Raw genomic sequence first — 20,179 nt, 5'->3', positions numbered from 1 at the left:
ACAAAACCAGATGCCACAGGTTAGCATTTTTTTATTGTTCAAATTTCCGTAAATGTCAATTAATAAAATTTGGAAGATAAATAGTTAATAGAAAGACAGTATGAAAAAGTAAGTTAGACAAAGGAGATTGAAGGAAAATGTGAGGGGTGGGGGGACAAAGATTCAATCAAGAAAATATTTATTAAATATCTGTTGTGTGGAAAGCCCTTTGGAACCAGCTGGGCACACAACCAATCTCTTCCCTCCAGTCACAAGGGCCACTGTTTTCATCTTTAAGGTCCCTGCTGCAGAATAATGATCCAAATACTGGTTGGGGCTCCTTCTCTGCAGCTGCCATCGATGAAATCATTAGGGAATATAAATGTCACAGTCCAGAAGAAGGGCATGACTGCCTAGCTACCCTCTTTCTGATTTAAATATTTCCCTATCTTTAAATTCCCTTTCTTCTGCCTACACAAAATCCAAGGCTCCCTTATCCTTAAAAAAAAAAAAAAATACACAACCCTATAAGCTCCCATTCTATTTTCTCTCTTCCCTTTCACATTCAAGTCCTCAGAAAAGGTGGGGGGATACATACTTACATATATAGATATAGATATAGATATAGATATAGATATAGATATAGATATAGATATAGATAGATATATATAAACAAACTCATCACCTGAACTTTCTCTCCCTTCTTTCACTCCTCATCTCTTTATAGTGAGACTTCTAACTTTATCCCTCACCTGAAACTGATTTCTCCAATGCTGCCAGATCCCATTGTCTTTTCTCTGTAACCTTCTTGACTTTTCTATAGCATTTGTCATTGCTGATCTTCTTCACTATGTACTCTGTCTTCTCTGGGTTTTTGGTGATTTTTTTCTCTCCTTGGTTCTCTTTTCTGTGTGACCACTTCTTTTTTGCTGGATCTCTATCTATGTCACACTCTAACTGAGCTTAGTACAGTGCCTGGGTATATAGTAGTTCCTTAATGCATCCTTATGGACTGATTGACCAACTAACTGTGAGTGTCTCCCAAGGCTCTGTCCTAAGACCTCTTCTTCATTCTGTCAATATTCTCTCATATAGTAATCACATAAGCTCCCCACCATTCAGTTATCATCTCTACGCAGATGATTCCCAGCCCTTATCTCTCTTCAACTCCAGTCCTGTACCACCCCCTTTTATTTTAATTTAAATTCATTTATTTGTTACATTAAAATACCTAAATAACTACTTTTGATCATTTCCACCAGGATGTGGTTGTTGTTCCCACATTTCAGTCATATCTTCATGACCTCATTTGGGGTTTCCTTGGATACTAGATTTTTTAGTTTTTCTAGTTTTCTTAGATACTAGAATGATTTGCCATTTCCTTCTCCAGCTTATTTTTACACATGAGGAACAGAAGCAAACAAGGTTAAGTGACTTGCCTAGAGTCACACAGCTAGTAAATTGTCTAAGACCAAATTTAACCCAAGAAGTTTACTCTTCATGATTCCAGGCCTGGCATTCTATTCACTGCATGATCTAACTGCCTCAGTATATCCCCTGGATATTCTGTCTCATAAAGCAGTAGTGTCAAACCCAAATAAAAACAGGGACCACTAAACCAGTGAGGTCCATATTACATGAGAAAGCATCTGTATTCTATTTTTTTTACTTATTTTGATAATTTCCTAATTACATTTGGGACCATTCAGGCCTGGGATAGGAATGTGTTTGACACCTCTGCTGTATCTCAATCCAATCTGGACAAAACTGAATCATTTTCCAAAATTTTTCTTCTCCTATCTTTCCTTTTTTTCATTAAGATCAGTGACATTCTTCAAAGCACTGGATTCTCAACCCTGGGACCTTGACTCTCCCTATACCCATACCCACACCCTCTCCCCCAAAAAATTGCTGTCTTACCTAGTCTACCTCCAATACAGCTTCTATCCAATTCATACCTTTCCCTCTCCCCTACAGCCAATACGTGAGCTCGGTTCTCATCACTTCTAACCAGGATGTTTATCATATCCTCTAATGAGTCTCCCTGCCTCCCCTTTAATTTCTAATCCATCTTCCTCTGAGCCAGCAAACCACTCTCCCTATAGCACAGGGATGCCCATGTGCTCCCCATGCTTGATAAGCTCCAGTGGCTCTGAATTACCCCTAGTGTAGAACACCAACTCCTCCTTTTAACAGTTAAAGCCTGACTCTCAACTGCATTTCCTGATTTATTACAAATGGCTCTCCTTCACTGCACATCACTCTCCATCACACATCCCATGTTTCAGCTAAACTAGCCTACTTGCTGTTCCATCTGCCAGTTTCTTGACTTTACAGAGCCTGGATGTGATGTCTGATCTCTCATCTTCATAGTTTTGCATAAAGCCATGATTCATGCTAGGAAAATACTCCATCCTGACTTCCACTTCTTGAAATCCCTAATTTCCTTCAAGGCTTAGCTCAGGTGTCACTTCCTGTACAAACCCTATCCTTACCCCCCACCCCAGTCATTTGTCCCTTCCCTCTGGAAAAGTATTTTGTTTTTAATTCATGTTTATTTTGCATTTGGGCAGCTAGGTGGCAAAGTGGATATAGCACAAGGTCTGGAATCAGGAAGACCTAAGTTCCTATCTGACATCAGAAACTTATTAGCTGTGTGACCTTGGAGGAGTCATTTAGCCCTATTAGCCTCCTTTTTCTCATTTGTCAAATGAGCTGAAGAAGGAAATGGCAAACCACTCCAGTACCTTTGCCAAGAAAACTTCAAATGGGGTCATTAAGACTCAGAAGTGACTGAACAACATTTTGCATTTACTTATGTGTGTGCATGTGTGTGTGTGCATGCGTATGTGTGTGTATGTGTGTGTGCCTCCAGTAAAATGTAAAGTTCTTGAGAGCAAAAAACATTTCTCTTTTGTTATCTTGCCTGTGTCAGGCACATAGTACAGTTATAAACACAAAGTTCTATCAAATTGATTGTGTTGGCCACTACTCAGTGACTTCTCTGTTCTCCTTTCCTCAGATGAGGGATGAGAGAGACTTTTTACCTTGCATTCCGTTTATTAAACAGAACCAAAGCTTGCTACAATTTTCATCACTCATCCCCAATCAGTATTCTCTCCGGGCCCCAGCATCTTGCTATGTAATCAGTGACCCTATGGTTTTTTGTTCTTTGTTCCTGCAGGTCATATCAAGACTGTCAAACAAATCTACACTCTCACAGGTATGTTTGTATGTATTTAAAAATGTATTTAAAAAATATAAAAAAATATAAAAAAACAAAAATAAAAAATGCATTTTTATTTACAAAATTATAATTGAGAGAAATTATAATTGTATATATTTCAATAGAGCTTTAACATTTATAGGTCATTTTCCTCACAGTGGTTCCCCCTGGATGGTAGGTAAACTGAGCAAACATCATAATCTCCATTTTACACGTAAGAAAATTCCAGGTGATGAAATGACTTGTCTAAGATTGCACAAAGGTGACAAAGCTGGGACTTAAATGCATCTCTTCAGGTTTCTGAATGAGAGTTCTTAACATTACTGCACAAGAACCACCTTGAATCCATCAAGGACCTGCAATCTCACCAGTGCAAGAACTTCTGCCATAAACACAGATTGTGCTGTAACCTACCGGTGATTTAGTGGTTTGCCTAAGGCTTAGAGAAGTTCTCTGTGTCCTCCTAGGCAGAAGGTGCCAGAGCCAGAACTCCAACTCAGATCTTCTGACTTCTGAGTCTCCCTTTCTGTCCACAACCTCTTATTATCTAAAGGCCCCCGTCATTCTCCTGAACATTCTGACTCTCTTGACCTTTTCAATCGCACTTTCCCATAAGATTTGCAATGATTCATTATCCAGGGTCTGATAAATCAAAAATTGCATCACATAGAGTCTATGCAAAGAGGTATTTTGATGTTGTTGTTGTATAATGCGAGTGTAAAGAGTTTTTGTTGATTCTTACATTTTTCAGAAACAGGATCATAGTCTCAGAAATATAGGTCAAATTCTTCAAATCAGTAACCCACATCTTCTAACAATCTAACAATCCCCAACTATGGCACAATCTGAGTATCTCTAAAAGAAAATTGGTTTTGTGGTCTCCTTTGACTAGACTATATTGTGAGTGAAGTTATATCATAAATCACAGCACACATCCAAATCATAACACAAATAACAACAAAAAATAGATAGCCATGACTCACTGTGCAGTATTCCATAGTGGATAGTGCAAATCCTACCTCTCACTCTTGCTTGTTGGGAGATTTCAGCAAGTCAGTTCACTTCTCTAAGCCACTTAAAGGCTTTAGATTTATTTAACTTTTTAACTATTTATTTACCTAGTTTAACTAAGATTTATGTGAGTTTTGGCTGGCTGAGATCTGCCTTGCTAGAGGAAAGTCTGATGATGAGGGCATCACAAATCCAAGATATATCATTGTAACATCATATCTGTAAGAAGCAATTTGATTGAGGGAAAAAATACAATTTAAGCTGGTTAAATACCATCTAGTTGAAACCCTTCCTTTTTCAAAAACACCCTAAGTTTCATAGAAACATAAGTTTCCCAGAGATTTTATTTTGAGTAAGTCTTCCTTTTCATTGAGTTGGGTGACCTTAGTCCAATAATTCTCATACATTCAACATGGATGATGCAATGAAATGGCCTACCTCAAATGAAAACTGACATTTCCTTGGTGCTAAAAGAGTTACAAGGGAATTTTTCTCATGATGACCCTAGAATGGAGACAGACACATCACAGTGCCTGGCATACAATAAGTGCCTAATAATTTTTTTCATTTATTCATTCATATCAAATATTAAAATTGAAAGAGGAGTAATCACCAGCATGAATGATTTGTTTTATTTTTTTTAATTTTAGTTTATTTCTTTGTTTGTTACATTAAACTATTCAATTAACTCCTTCCCTCTTATCCCTCCATTAGAGAAGGCATAAGTTTTGCTTATGTAGAAACCTCAATGTCAGGCTCTAAGGATGGTTTTTTTCTTGGCATTGGACCTCTGATTTCACTGGTTCAGAGAACATGCTAGTGAGGAAATTCCCTGCACTAGCTCAGTTCAGCATCTTTGCTGAAATGTGTTGTCTTGATAACCATCAAAAATATAGAGAAGCTAAGTAAGTGACTCGGGGCCACCAAAGCAGTGAGGAGATTTGAACTGATGTGTTCTTGACTTCCAAGTCAGCTCTCTTTCTACTAGGCCATGTGACTTCTTCTTGTTATTGTTCAGTGGCTAAAAGCCATTCATTGTATATGGGTAAAATTTTATTGAGCAATTATCATTTAATACCCACAAAAAATAAAGATAATATTGAAGGTTTAATTCACTCTTCCAGGTGGTTCAAGGAGTTTTCAGATGGGAGAGTACAGTGAAAATAGCAGTGAACTCAGAGACAGTGATCTGAGGTTCAAATTCTGGTCCTGCCATGTAATAGTTCTTTAACTTTGAGTCAATCACTTAATTTCTCTGGGCCACAGTTATGTCATTTATAAATGAGGAAGTAAGACTAGATAACATCTAATCTTCCTCTCAACTCTATACCTATGATTCTGTATGCATAGAATTTGTTAGAGGCAGATATGGATGGGACTTGAAGTTGGGAAGACTTGAAATTCAAATATGGCTTCAGAACCATATTAGTTGTGTGATCCTAAGCAAGTCCCTTAACCTCTGTTTGCCTTAGTTTTCTCCCAAAACGGAGAATTATAATCTCTCAGGATTGATAATGAGGATTGATAATGAGGATGAAATGAGATGATATTGATAAAAAGCTCAACACAGTGCCTGGAATATAGTTTGCTATTGTTTGGTCATTTTAGTCACGTCCCACTCTTTGTGACCACTTTTAGGATTTTCTTGGCAAAGAATTGGAGTGGGTTGCCTTTTTTTCCCTTCAACTCATTTTACAAAGGAGGCAAACAGAATTAAATGACTCGCCCAGTGTCCCACAGCTAATAAGTGTCAGAGGCCAGATTCAAAGTCAGAAAAATAGGTCTTCCTGACTCAAGGCCTGGTACTTTATGCACTGAGCCATCCAGCTGCTCCTGGAATATAGTAGGTGCCATATAAATGTTTTTTTCTCTTCCTTTCTCTCCCCTTCCCTTTATTAGATATCTTTATAATTTCTCCAGCAAGCAAGAAGAATTATATAGTGTTATCCTTAGTAAAAACCGAAAAGTAGAGTAAATATAAGGTCCAACAATAGTCATCCAAATAACGGGTCCTATTGAAAGCTTACGAAATGGCTTTCTCACAATTCTATCTCCAAGATGGCAAAAGTATTAATATTTCATTTAATATTAAAGTAAACAAAGGCTCAGGACAGTAAAGTGATTTTTTCCTCAAGGTCAAACATCTAGTCTTGGGCCAAGAAAAAAGGCAGAAACAATGCAAGTGATTAAAGCTACACCAGTGTTGTATGAACTCCACCTCAGCAATCCCTTCTGTGTCCTGGGCCTATGTGTGAACTATTCCAACTTAACCTAGGAACAGATGCTCTTGAGGGCTGGAGGTCCCATTTCTTCCTCTCCCACACTGTGGCATCCATCAGAGCTCAGATCTTGGTTTAGGTGTTTCCGGAATAACAGAATGTTCTGCTGGGCCTCCTGTACTCTCCCTTAGGCCTCACTCTAGTCTCCCAGACAGCTGTAAGCCTAACACTGTCATTCATTTGCTAATGGACCCCTTTGCTAGTCTAGTGAAGCTGGACTAGACTGGCAGCTGGTGGAAATACTTCTCAAAATCATGTTTTAAATGAATAAATTGAATTGCAAATGAAACCAATTATATCGAAATTAGTAACCAAAATATTGTTTTAGATGCCTGGATAAGAACCCCCGACTCTAGAATACCATAATAGTTCTTTACAATTGATGGCCCCTCAAGAGTTTTGAAAAGGTATTACAGGAAACTAAGCAATCAGAATCAAGAGGTGAGTCTGGCAAAAAGCACTCTCACAAGGAAACTTTAAAGAATTAGGATAAAACTAAGGGGGGAAAACAAATTCTCTTGGCAGCAAGAATGCATAGACAAGAAACTGGATGAAGATCAGATGGGCCTTTGATTTGGACATCCTCCAGGGACTAAGCTCCCAGATAAATAGCAGTGGGCTCCCAAATGATGTTAATTTTAATGGGAAATAAACCTCTAAGGGGTTTGACTTGGTTCCACTGGGAAATTAGCATGAACAACGTACCTCTGCAGAATGCTTTACTTTCTTGTTTAATTTGTATTATTCACTAATTTAGACAGAGTCCAAGGGAAATGGCAGCATAAATAGGAGGCTCCCATCGATAGTGGAAGATGAAGAAGAAGACGAAGAAGGAGAAGAAGAGGAGATGGCCTCTCTCTCCCCCATAAACACCAGAGGCACCCCCTCCTCAAGTAACAAGAAATTTGGAAGCAATAAAAGCTATCTGGGCATAAGCTTAAAGCAGTTAGCCTCAGGAACCATGCCCTTCCACTCACCTATCAGAGTCTGTGGCTCAAACCCTCCAAAAAACAAGCAGGAAACTGACCTCCATTTACACGGAAAAAGAAAGGAGAAAAACCTGAAGCTACACCTTTCAACACTTACTAGTACGGGACCCCCTGATCTCAGTCCAAGGTAATCTTATGTCTTCCTTTTCTTCTTATGACCAATAACTCTCCATGGTTTGAGTAGTTGTCTAGAGTCTCTAGTTCCTTTCATTGTTGTTTTTTAACCAGTTAGAGAATCACAGTGTGTTCCTATTGGAATTTTAGGGTATTGTATTTGGAGTTGGGGGACCCAGGTGAAATTTTAGCTCTTCTACTAACTAGGCATGTGCCTTTGGCTAAGCTCCTTCCTCTCTGGGGTTTTCACTTGTAAGCTGAGAGAGTTAGATCAGGAAATCTCTAAGGTTCTTCCAGCTTTAAAGCCTGTGAATGATGAAGATCCCCTTTCCCAGCTTCTTCATTACGTACCCAAGGACCCATCACACTTTTCCCAAAAGGCTAAGTGAATATAAGAAATGTCAGTGATGGTCTCATTGTTCAGTGGATATTCCTTGTTGGCTACCATTACAGTTTAATGTGCAGGACATTTAGACTACTGAAGGATGTTTGAAGTTCCCCATGGTTTTCATTCACTCTATCCCTATTCATGTATCCAATTCACTCATGTAAGTGAAAGGGATGCGTGTATGTGTATGTATGTGATTTTTTCCTAATCATATTCAGCAAAAAGTATATGAGCAGGCAGCAGCTGGAACATTAGATTGAGAGCCAGGTCTAGAGATGGGGGGGTCCCGGGTTCAAATCTGATTTCAGATACATCCTAGCTATGTGCCCCTGGCCAAGTCACTTAACCCCCATTGCCTAGCCCTTTACCGCTCTTCTGCCTTGGAACCAATACACAGTGTTCATTCAAAGCAGAAGATAAGGGTTATAAATATATGTATGTCTATGTAAGTGCTTTTATATTTATATGTGCTCATATATAGGAGCATTTTATCATGGCGCTAGTCTTAATTAAAAACAATCAAAATAACACCCAAAGATGAGAACGAAATGAAAAAATATTGACACTCAAAAAAGAGAAGCGTGAGACCATCATGGAAGCAAATATTAGCCACAGTCAAGACAACACAGACCCAATATGAGTCAATACAGTGACATGGCAGCCAAGAAAATTAATGCAATCTTAGGCTACATTAGGTGCAGATGAGGACAGCTAGATGGCTCAATGGATTGAGAGCTGGATCTAGACATAGAAGGTCCTGGGTTCAAATTAGGCCTCCGATACTACCTTAACCCCCAATGCCTTGCCTTTTCTGCTCTTCTGTCTTGGAATCAATACATAGTATTGATCCTAAGGCAAAAAATAAGGGGCTCTTTTTTAAGTAGAATAGCTTCCAGGAATAAGAAGGGGATAGATAGTTCAACCATTCTCTGATGTGGTCAGAAAATATCTAGAATGATGTACTGAAGGCAGCCAGCTACATGTCATAGTGGATAACATGCTGGACTTGAAATCAGACAACTAGAATTTCAGTCTCTCCTCAGATCTTAACTAGTTGTGACCCCAGATCACCAGCAACTTCTCTCAGCCTCAATTTGTTCATATATGAAATGAGGATAATTGTAGTACCTCCCTCGCAGGGTTGTTGAGATGCTCTAGGCATTTTTTAAACACTAGAGCCCCGTTGAAATGTTAGCTATTATGTTTGTGCGCTGTTCTGGGTGCCACATTTCAAGGTGAGGAATTAGCTGGAATGTGTTCAGAGGTGGACAAACAGGACAATGAATGGCCTCATGTTCATAGCATGTGAGGATTGGGAAAAGGAACTGCAATTGTTTGACCTGGGTAAGCGAAAACTCGGCAGGGATGCAATAGCTGTCTTCAAATATTTGAAGAGTTTCCATGTGGAAAGAGGAGTTGACTTTTTCTGCTTAGCCCTGGAGGGCAGAGCTAGGAGTGATGGGTAGAAGCTACAAAGAGGCCACCTGAGGCTTGACATCAGGAAAACTTCCCCACAATGAGAGCATCCCAAAGTAGAATGAGCTGCTTACAGATATGGCGGGTTCCCCTTCAGGAGAGGTCTTCAAGGAAAGTTTGAATGAAGAAGCTTCTGTACAAAACTGATAGAGACCATTTTAAAGTCAGGAAGAACCGTGAGAAAGTGACCTTCAGCCTCATGACAGGGGCATTAGGTAATCCACTAGCAAGGAACAAGGGAGAAGAAAGCATTGACAGTGGGGGGGGGGGGGAAGAGAAGCACTTGATGGTGATGGAAATGAGCCATAGATTACTTTTCCGAGGAATCTTCTACTCTGCCTTGGCCCCAGTAAGTCAATAGCCATTGATTGAATACTTAAATCATAGATGGCTCTGGGTTGAGTTCTACAGCATGGAGAGAATGTGAGATCTATTGGAGTATTGAACCTTGGCATCAAATAGATTGACTCCATCCCAAGTCATTCCATTCGGATAACTCAGCATTGCCCTAAAATGATTTGAATTCTTTTCTCCTACCTGTACTAGACAAAATGATAAGTCAAAAAATGTGATGGTGAGAACAGTATTTTTAAAAAGCAGTGCCAAGGGTGCTGTCAGCCACTCCTTCTCTGGCTCCTTTTGTCCCCTCTCCCTTGCATAAATCCCATCCTTACAAGGATGGATCAGTGGATGAAAAGCCAGGCCTAGAGACTAAAGGTCCCAAGTTCAAATCTTGCCTTAAACACCTCTTAGCTGTGTGACCCTGACCAAGTCACTTAAACCTCATTGCTTAACCTTTACCACTCTTCTGCCTTAGGACCAATACATTCATATACCATAATATATTTAAGTACCCCTCTGAAATCAACAAGCACCTATGTTTTTCCCAGTTTTACACAAAAGTCTACTAAGTGGATACCTAGCTAACTAATTTTAATCAAAATAAACAATCAGCAACCTCCTCCAAAGAAAGGTGTCTTGCTTTGAGCAGCCACTGAGATGATGGTCAGGAATTAAGGGGACAAGATCATCATGGTCTCTGCTCTTCTTCACATGTCCCCTAAGGTCTTAGGGGCTGGGAGTGCTCACCTGAGAGAGTAACTCATTAACACTGCTGGCTCAACCTGCAGAGGAAAATAAGATAAGTAGCAAAAGGATAGATGGAGTAACTCAGTTTAGAGTGGGAACACAATGGTCAGAAGGCACAGGAAACACTAACTCTGATCTTGCTACACATCCATTTGTGAACCCCATGCACTTAAATCCTTAAGAACTTCCAGAAACCAGAAGGGGGCCATTGGGGGATTTCTGGGAAGCTGCATTAGAAGGAAAAATCAGCTCTCAGGTGGGTAGAATGTTGCCGTCTAAACTTCTGGGTGGAATTTCTAATGATTCTGTGATTCTAAAAGGACGGGTCACTTAACCCCCATTGGCTAGCCCTTACCACTCTTCTGCCTTGGAACCAATACACAGTATTGATTCTAAAACAGAAGATGAGTGGCTATAGCTATATAGATATAGTATGTAGTATAATAGATGGAGTGCTAAATATAGAGCCAGGAAGACCTGGGTTCAAGACCTCCTTTAGGCATCAACTGGAAGTGTGATCATAGACAAGCTCCTTGGAATGTCTCTGAGCTAAACACAACTTTCTTAGACCAGAAGTTATTATAAACCTTGATGGAAAATATTCTCATACCAGAAGTTCCCAAAGTGTGAAATCACATGTCCTTGATGTATCTGTTGACTTTTTGGAGGTTATAGGAGTACCTGGCCCTATCATTTCTTCAGTTATAAGGAACTCCCAGATTGGAAATTTCCTCACCAATGAAAATTGACAACTTGTCTTACATTAATAATCATAAATTTGACTCTAGGCAATGAAGTTCAGAGACTAGCCAATGGCTACTCAGCTAGCATGGTGCAGCTGTGGAAAGAGTGCTAGATTTGGAATCAGGAGACCTAATTCCAAATCCTGATATTACAATACTCTTGAACAATCACACAACCTTCTTTGCTTCAATTTCTTTGTCCGTAAAATGAGGGTTTGGGACTAGATGACCTCCACGTCCTATCCAATTCTCTATGGCCTCTCTCAGCCTCCGTCTCCTCATCTGGAAATTGAGGGAGTTGAACTACATAATGTCTAAGGTCTCTTCCTATTCTGAATCTGTAATCTTTTAATTTCTCTATATCAGAGGCTGGATTTGAACACAGGTCTTCCTGACTCCAAGTCCAGCCATTAATCTGCTAAACTAGACTGCCTCTTTTTTCAAATGGGAGAAGCAACATATCTATTCACTATTAAAAATACTCTAAGCTCTGCCTTTTAAAAAAAATCCTTACCTTCCATCTCAGAATCAATACTGTGTATTTGTTCCAAGGCAGAAGAGTAGCAAAAGCTAGGCAATGGAGGTAAAGTGACTTGGCCAGAGTCTCACAGCTAGGATGTAGCTAGGTCACATTCAAACTCAAGACCTCCCTTCTCCCAGCCTTGCTTACAATCCACTGAGCCACCTAGCTACCCCCCCTCAATGCTGTCTTTTACAAATATTGAGTACTTTGATAGCAAGTCCAGCTTGTTTATAAACATGTCCACATGGATTCTCTTTTTTATTTTTAAACAGGATTGTGGATGGAACAGAAGATGGAATAACTAATGAGGAAAACCAGACTTTTGACTTTGGTTCTGAACAAACAAGGCAGGAGCGCCGAGTAACCCCTCCCATAGCAGGTGAGCCCTCTACCTGGTCCTTTTTCAAGGAGAGACCATTCTCTGTATCTTCACACCCTCCTGTTGTGAAGTGATTCTGAGTGTCATGAAAAACTTGCCAGAATTATGAACTGATCAGACCTTTGGTTTCACTTTTGCCTTTCCCATGCTTCCATGGCCCTTGTTACTTAACAGATGATGCCTGCAGTTTTCAGGAGGCACAAATGCCTGCCATTTATCAGCTGATAACCCTGTTTTCCTGTTTTAAAGACAAATCTAATCTGTAAAAACAATGTTATACAGAGGAAATAACGTGCTGGCCAGGCAGTGTAGGAGTGTAGGTTTCCTCTGCAGTTTATTTGGTGACAGCTCATTTAATTGGAGTTTAATAGGAGCTAAACTACTTCAGGAAGGACTTAAAGTGAGCTTGGCCATGCCAACCCTTGTGCGTTTGCCTGTAGAAAGAGGCTCTGTCAACAGATAGCTAGCAGATAATGGCTTTAGCTTTAATAAGGGCTAAAAAGAATAGATTTTCTGCATCTGGTGAAGGAAGAGCGATGATTAAGTGTTGAACATGTATAATTCAAAGCAGGACTGTGCCAACTACCAGGCGTACCAGCTGATCTCCCCTTCCTATTCTCTTCTTCCAATGTAAAAGACTCCTAGCCACCCCAACGTCCAATTCTACCTCTTTTGGAAAATGCAATGGTCACTATTGAAATTATCTTGGGAAAAATACCAAGCTAAAACAGTCTTCCTAATGTCCCCAAACATGGACAGGTCCACGTGATAAGATAACAGGAGAGCATCCTATGAAAATTTACCTTGATATAAGGATAACTGAATGGACCCTGCTAGACATTAGATGGACAGTAAGTCAACGGAGATTGTTTATTTAGCATCAACTCTAGCAATGATCCTTGAAGACAAGTTCTCTCTATTTGATCTGATTGCCTAGAAGATAATGTAGAGTTCAAGCAAACTAAACTGAATAAGGCTTAATGAAGTGTCATCTTTATGTCGGCCATCATACTAGGCACAGGGGATAGATACAAAAACAGAAACAGTTGCCAGGCTGCATTTCCCCAGGGCTTGCTTCCCAGGATGATGGCTGAGAACCATAGACTGGTAGCAAGGCTCTTGGCTTTAGGGTCCTGAGCTCCCTCTCCATCAGGGTCTGACAGAAGATGGTTGTCAAGTTGGCGGTGGTGGTATTATGACTAGCTTGGCACATGCTGCCTTGCTACCTCAGCCATGGCAGCTGGTGGATGCCTGGCCTCTCATCCACAGGAGCTGCTTTCCTAAATAATGGCTGTGAGGGCTGAGATAGAAGCCGGACTAGTGGTCTGGGGACAGTGCTGTTCCCAAGGCTCATTTCCAGAGTCCTGAAGGCCTTTGAGTCACTATTAGAAAAAAAATAGTTTCATGAAAAGCATTTTTAGAAAAGTAGAAGAGGACGCCGGAGATGTTTCTTCCTCAAGGTGCACGGTGGTTTTCCCCCTAAGAAAGATCCATGGGGAAATGGAATAAAACGTATTCACTGCAACCAGAAAAAAATGGCAGTGTGGGTTTTGGCCATGCATGCATCTATATACTGGAATTAATGTCATAGTGAAACAGCAGCGTAAAGCAGTGACAGAGAGCCACTGTCAACATCAGCAAGACCTGGGCTCATATCTGCCTCTGCCACATCCTGTCTGTATGACCTTGAGCAAGTCATTTTTATAACCCAAGACAATATTCTAAGGCTATAATTTGATGATCCCTAGCTGTGTGACCCTGGGCAAGTTGTAGCTCTTAGTTGGAATTCATACTAAGACAGAAGGTAAGGTTTTTTTTTAATTAGTTATTATCTTCCTTAGTAGAGGAGTCCCCTCACTAAGGGTTCCTTCCACAATGAAATCATGGCTCTGAACTCTGTCCCACACCTGAAAAAAAAAGTTATTTCAATGAAAACATGTCAGAGGTTAATTTTTCACCAAGTCTAACTACTTCATTTCATTTTCCACACAGTGATTGTTAGCAATGTGCTAGGCACCAGATAGAGTAGACTCTTGGCATGAGAGAAAAAAAATGGCTCTCAAGTCGGGCTCCTGGGTTCAAGACCTGTCTCTGACACTTAAAACCTGTGCAATTATGGGCAAATCACTTCATCTTCCTGAGCCTTATTTTCTTCATCGGTAAAATGAGGGGACTCGATTGGATGACGTCCGGGATCTCTTTCAGCCCTAGATCAATATCCCATGATGATGACCTCAAGCTTTGTGGTACTGTTTAATAGAGTCCAAGTTGGATGAACCCTTCCCCTTCCCCAACACACACACACACACACACACACACACACACACACACACACACACACACACACATACACACACACACACACACACTCTGACATCAAGACAGAATGTCAGAATTTCTCCAATTTCCTTCCCTGAGTTAAATCACCTAAATCTGAGAATGTGAGCTTGTTTCTAATGGATTCATTTGCCATGTGTGTGTCACTTACAGACCCTGAGCTGGGAGCAGCAGTTCTTTTTATCAAAGCAGAGGAAACCAGACAGCAGATAAGTAAACTGAATAGTGAGGTAAGGAGACTCATCTTACCTGCTCATGACAATGGGAGTTATTGGTCATACCCAGTGTTTTGATATTGAATTGGTGCTGTGTGTGTCGATGTGTATCTTCTAGTGCATCTGAATTTTAAGAAGTCTAAAGCAGATAAAATATTTTAAGAAGTCCATGGCAAAATTCAGGCAATGAGATGGAGAGCTGGCAGGGAGTAGGAAGGCCTGAATTCAAATCGGGTCTCAGATATTTACTAGGTGTGACACCTTGGGTGAGTCACTTAAAACCCTATTTGTCTCAGTTTCCTTGTCTGTAAAAATGTGCTGAAGAAGGAAATGGCAAACTACTCCAGTATCTTTGCTAAGAAAGTCCCAAAAGGGGTCCCAAAGAATCAGACATGACTGAACAAAAATAAAACAAGGCAAAATAATAATCCTTATATTGTGGAGCTACACCCTAATGGTAGATGCATTAGACCAATGATGGACAAACTTTTTAAAGAGGGGGCCAAAGGAAAGAAAATGCTCATCTGTCAGTCTGTTTCTAAGGCAAGTCTTTATAATTTTCATTGTATTATCTCCTATTCAATGTATTCGTCAGATAGGGAATAATGTTGCCTGGCAGATAGAACATTTCAGGGGGCCGCATATGGCCGGTGGGCCATAGTTTGCCCATCACTGCACTAGACTAATCTTTGTGACCATGGATTTGTTTCTTTACCCTCCATAGTTCTGTTTCCTTATCTGTAGAAAGAGGGAATGAACTAGGCAATCCCTTTGATCCCTTCCATTTTTAATTCTTTTAATCCTTGGGAATTTCCTCATTTCAAATAGCCATCTATTTGCACACTCAAGGCACATAGTTAAATACATGTGGGTTCATGGATTGATGGATCCTGAACATGATTTTAGTCATTAGGTTCAACTGCCTACCTATAACTCTTTTGCCATCTCTAAGAAGTGGTCATGCCCATTGATTTCAGTTTTCCCTCACTGCTCTCAATACCTATTCCTCTGTTACACAGATTCACAGATTTAAAGCTAGACATAATCTCTGGGTTGCTTAAGTTCAGCTTCCTCGTTTTACATGGTTATTAATAATTAATATATCAATGACTTGATGATCTTAGAAGTCTGAACAGTCTCTCCACTAGTGCAGATCAAAGCCCTTCCCTCTAGATCAGTGATTCCCAAACTTTTTTGGCCTACCGCCCCCTTTCCAGAAAAAAGTATTACTTAGCCCCCTGAAATTAATGTTTTTTTAATTTTAATAGCAATTAATAGGAAAGATAAATGCACCTGTGGCCATCACCGGTCCTCTGGATCACTGCAGCACCCACCAGGGGGCGGTAGTGCCCACTTTGGGAATCACTGGTCTAGATCTTCTCTTGAGTGATCCTTCTGTATCCTTCTATATATCTTCCAAAGAAGATATCCTCAATACTCTGAATACTTAAGGGCAACCCTCCATCTGTCTATTGCTTATCCATCTTGGGCTCCTTGGCTGATCCAAATCCTTTTCTAGTTAGATTAGTACTTTATAAGGTTTTATATGACACCATTCACAGACCCACCATTCCTGGTATTATCCTTGAGCTTGCTTTCACCAGCCAAGTGTCTTTTCTCTGGATTGCCTACAATTTTGACACTTGTGAGTTCATGATATCCCACCATTCTTTGCCATATAGCATTATTATAAAATGAATTTCTATGTCAATGAGTTTCTTGGCACCATTAAAATTGGTTCATAGCAGTATTATCATCAAAGCAGTATTATTGGTTCTGAATTTTCAACTGTAGTCAATCAACATGGTTTCCTCCTCCTTCTACTCAATTCTGGATTCTGTTCTCAATTGTCTACATATGAAAAGTGAATGAAAATACCATTTGTCTTATTCATGTATGATATGCAATTGAGTGGATAACCCATAGAGCTAGCATATAAGATCTTGGATAGATATTGAAAATGGAGGATAAACTGGTCTTGAATGAGTGGACTTTGGACTCTCTTGGGGAAATTGAATAATTTCTTTAAGAAATTCAAGCTTCTCCTTGAAAGTCCAATTTTTAAAAATTACTGTCCTAGGAGCAGCTGGGTGGTTCAGTGGATAGAGAGCCAGGTCTGGAGCTGGGAGGTCCTGGGTTCACATTTGACTTTTCCTTGCTCTGTGACCCTGACAAAGTCACTTGACCTCAGTTGCCTAGCCCTTATTACTCTTCTGCCTTAGAATTGATAACCTAGGATGAATTCTAAAACTGAAGGTAAGGGTTTAAAAAAAAAATCAATGTTCTATGCCTGTTGCCGCATGGCTGTGAATCATGGAACATTAATGATGAAGGTTACCTAAGGGACATTAAAAAATGATGTAGGCATGAGCAGTTGTCATACAATAACAATAATTAATAATAATAATTAACAGTATTTATTAAAAAATTAATGTTTATAAAGAATTTTATATCTTACCTCATTTAATCTTCTCAACAACCTAAAGAGTTAGGTGATATGATTATCTCCATTTTACAGATGAGGAAACTGAGAACAAGAGAGATGAAGTAATTTACCTATAGTCACATAGCTATTAAGTTTATGAGGCAAATGAGAAATTCTACTTGGATAGTATTATATAAACCAGCATTACCAGAATAAGACAGTGGGGAAGATGGTGCTTTGCATGAAAGCAAAGTATCCCTTTTATCTGCTCACTATATCCATGTAATGCCAAGAGACATAGAGCAGGGATTCTTAATGTGGGGGGTTGTGAAGTTTTGTGGGTTTTTGAATATTTTGACAATGCTATTTCAATACAATCCAGTATTGCTTGTGGCCCTACATATTTTATCTTATTCATTTAAATGTATTATTCTGAAAAGAGATTCATGGATTTCATCAGAAAAAGAAGCCTACGATACAAAAAAAAAGTAAGGAGACACCCATGGGCTAGAGGAAGGTCTTCCAGTATGCGGAGTAGATTCCCATGGAGGATTTACAAGATAATGAGGATGAGACTCATGCAGGATGAGCAGGCAGGGATGGATGATAAGCTATATCAGTAGGATCAGTATCTACATTAATAAGATTACAAATACACTGAAAATCAAACTATTTTATACATACATACATATATATGAGAATGCCTACATCCTATACAATATATAGGAAAGCATTGAGATGAATATAATATACACAATCTTGTTATCCATTAAGAATAGCTATCTTTCTAATAATAATAATAATAATAGCATTTATGTGATACTTTAAAATTTGCCAATTGCTTTATAAATATTATCTCATTTGGGCCTCACAACAACCCTGGGATGCAAGTGCTATTATTATTATCTTCACTTTACAGATGAGGAAACTGAGGCAGGCAGAGGTCAAGTGACTTGCCCAGGGTCACATAGCAGATAAGTCTCAACTTACTAACTCAGGTCTTTCTGACTCTGGGTGCAGGAACTCATCCTTTGTACCACCTGGCAGAAAATATAATATATAATAAACAATTAAACTGTACAAAAACTTGTCTACAAGAAGCCCAAGACAATAATTTTTATTATTAATCCTTGAATGTCTGAGATTTGACTGTTTGCTTTATACCTGAAGTTAAATTATATAAATGGGGCTTGGTGTGGAATATTAATCATTAACAGCACATTGACTTCAGCTAAAGAATCCTAAAATAACAACTTCTCCTATTCCTTTAATACTTTAATTGCTATAAATCCTTTTACTCCTAACAGACCTATGAGATATGGAAGGATGAAAACCATGAAACTTCACAGATGGTTAATTAGCAGCAATTCATTCTCTTGGCCACTCCTGTGCATTTTCTTTTCCATTATATTTCATAGCATCCTCTACTTTGATAAATTTCTTGGTGCTACATTCCCACTAAGGACAGATGAATCCTTTTCCTTCACCTGAAATTGCCAGACTAAAGATCATTTAGTGACCTCAACAAAAAAAATATTGAAAAAAGGCATTAGTGTTCATGATTCTTCGGGAAAGAAATTCCCTTGCTCGTTCCTTTGTGTCCTGAGAGAAGGAAGTACTTTCTTTTCAGAGTTGGGGGATGTAAATTAATATTCTCTCTGTTGTTGTTGTTGTTGTTTAACTGAAAATATGGTCCAGTGACAGATACTCCAAGCTGAAATCCACTTGAAAAAAAACAAACATTTCCCCTACAGTCATTCTCTATTTGATCATCACTTTCCCAGTGAAATTGCATGAATCCCTTAATTTTGTCATACATTTAAAGAGCAGTAGGTGATAAAAATGATGAGGGAGCCAGTTCTCTCTCTCCCCCACAATCACTTTATCAACCTGGCAAAAATATGATTTCTTTAGTGCACCATCCTTCATACCTAATTCAATTTGCAGTTATCCCTCACCTTTTAAATAATGCATTAAGACACACAGAAGACCTACAGAAAGCATGAAAACACATTGTGACAAGGGAAATATACATTGATCCACTCTGAACTTACAAACTCTAAAAGTTTGTGGTGCTGTCATGCCTAAAGGTGATCCATCTTTGATAATAGCCTTGGGGGCAGCCAGGTGGCTCAGTAGATTGAGAGCCAGGCCCAGAGATGGGAGGTCCTGGGTTCAAATCTGACCTCAGACACTTCCTAGCTGTGTGACTCTGGGCAAGTCACTCAACCCCCATTGCCTAGCCCTTACCACTCTTCTGCCTTGGAACCGATACACAGTATTGATTCCAAAACAGAAGGTAAGGGTTTTAAAAAAAAAGAAAGAAAGAAAATAATAGCCTTACATCCTTGCTTCTGTTACTTCAATTCAATAAGCAGTACCTACTATTTACAGTCCAATGAATTAAGCAAGCAAGCAATCCTGAAATGCCAAGTATACAAAGACAAAAAAAAAAGATACTGTCCTCAAGGATCTTACAGTCTCATGGTCTGTTTCTAAATTCTTATACTGTAGCTGGTCTGATTTTCCTTCTTTTGGAATTTAGGAAAGATGGGAAAGGGGCTCATTTTAATATCTAATCCAATCCAGATTTTATTTATTATTAATTACACGTTATATGCTAGGTGATGGGGAAACACATATAAAAAAGATTCCTTTCCTTCTACCAAAGGAAAAATTCCATTTATTTTTTTATATCAACAACTCCTTTATATTAAAAACCACTCAGTGGATTTACATTCTACTGAAAGGATACCCAGAAAGGACAGAAGAGATATAGGATGAGAGTAGGGGTAGGAATATCACATGAGTGTTGGTCTTTTTTTTAAACCCTTACCTTCCGTCTTGGAGTCAATATTGTGTATTGGCTACAAGGCAGAAGAGTGGTAAGGGTAGGCAATGGGGGTCAAGTGACTTGCCCAGGGTCACACAGCTGGGAAGGGTCTGAGGCCGGATTTGAACCTAGGACCTCCTGTCTCTAGGCCTGACTCTCCATCCACTAAGCTA

At 39.4% G+C, this 20,179-nt stretch overlaps 1 protein-coding gene across 1 annotated transcript in view; it reads left to right on the top strand.

Moving 5' to 3' along the window:
* The window catches only part of KCNH8 (potassium voltage-gated channel subfamily H member 8), a 400,722-nt gene that overhangs the window by 360,524 nt on the left and 20,019 nt on the right, over nucleotides 1-20,179 (top strand). The window contains exons 12-15 of the mRNA XM_044678889.1: nucleotides 3,164-3,202; nucleotides 7,253-7,611; nucleotides 12,090-12,196; nucleotides 14,687-14,763. Coding sequence (XP_044534824.1) covers nucleotides 3,164-3,202; nucleotides 7,253-7,611; nucleotides 12,090-12,196; nucleotides 14,687-14,763 — 582 coding nt within the window. The remainder of the gene's footprint in view (nucleotides 1-3,163; nucleotides 3,203-7,252; nucleotides 7,612-12,089; nucleotides 12,197-14,686; nucleotides 14,764-20,179) is intronic.

This window comes from Gracilinanus agilis, chromosome 5 (assembly GCF_016433145.1).
Source record: "Gracilinanus agilis isolate LMUSP501 chromosome 5, AgileGrace, whole genome shotgun sequence".
Lineage (NCBI taxonomy): Eukaryota > Metazoa > Chordata > Mammalia > Didelphimorphia > Didelphidae > Gracilinanus > Gracilinanus agilis.
This window is presented reverse-complemented; position numbering and strand designations above follow the sequence as displayed.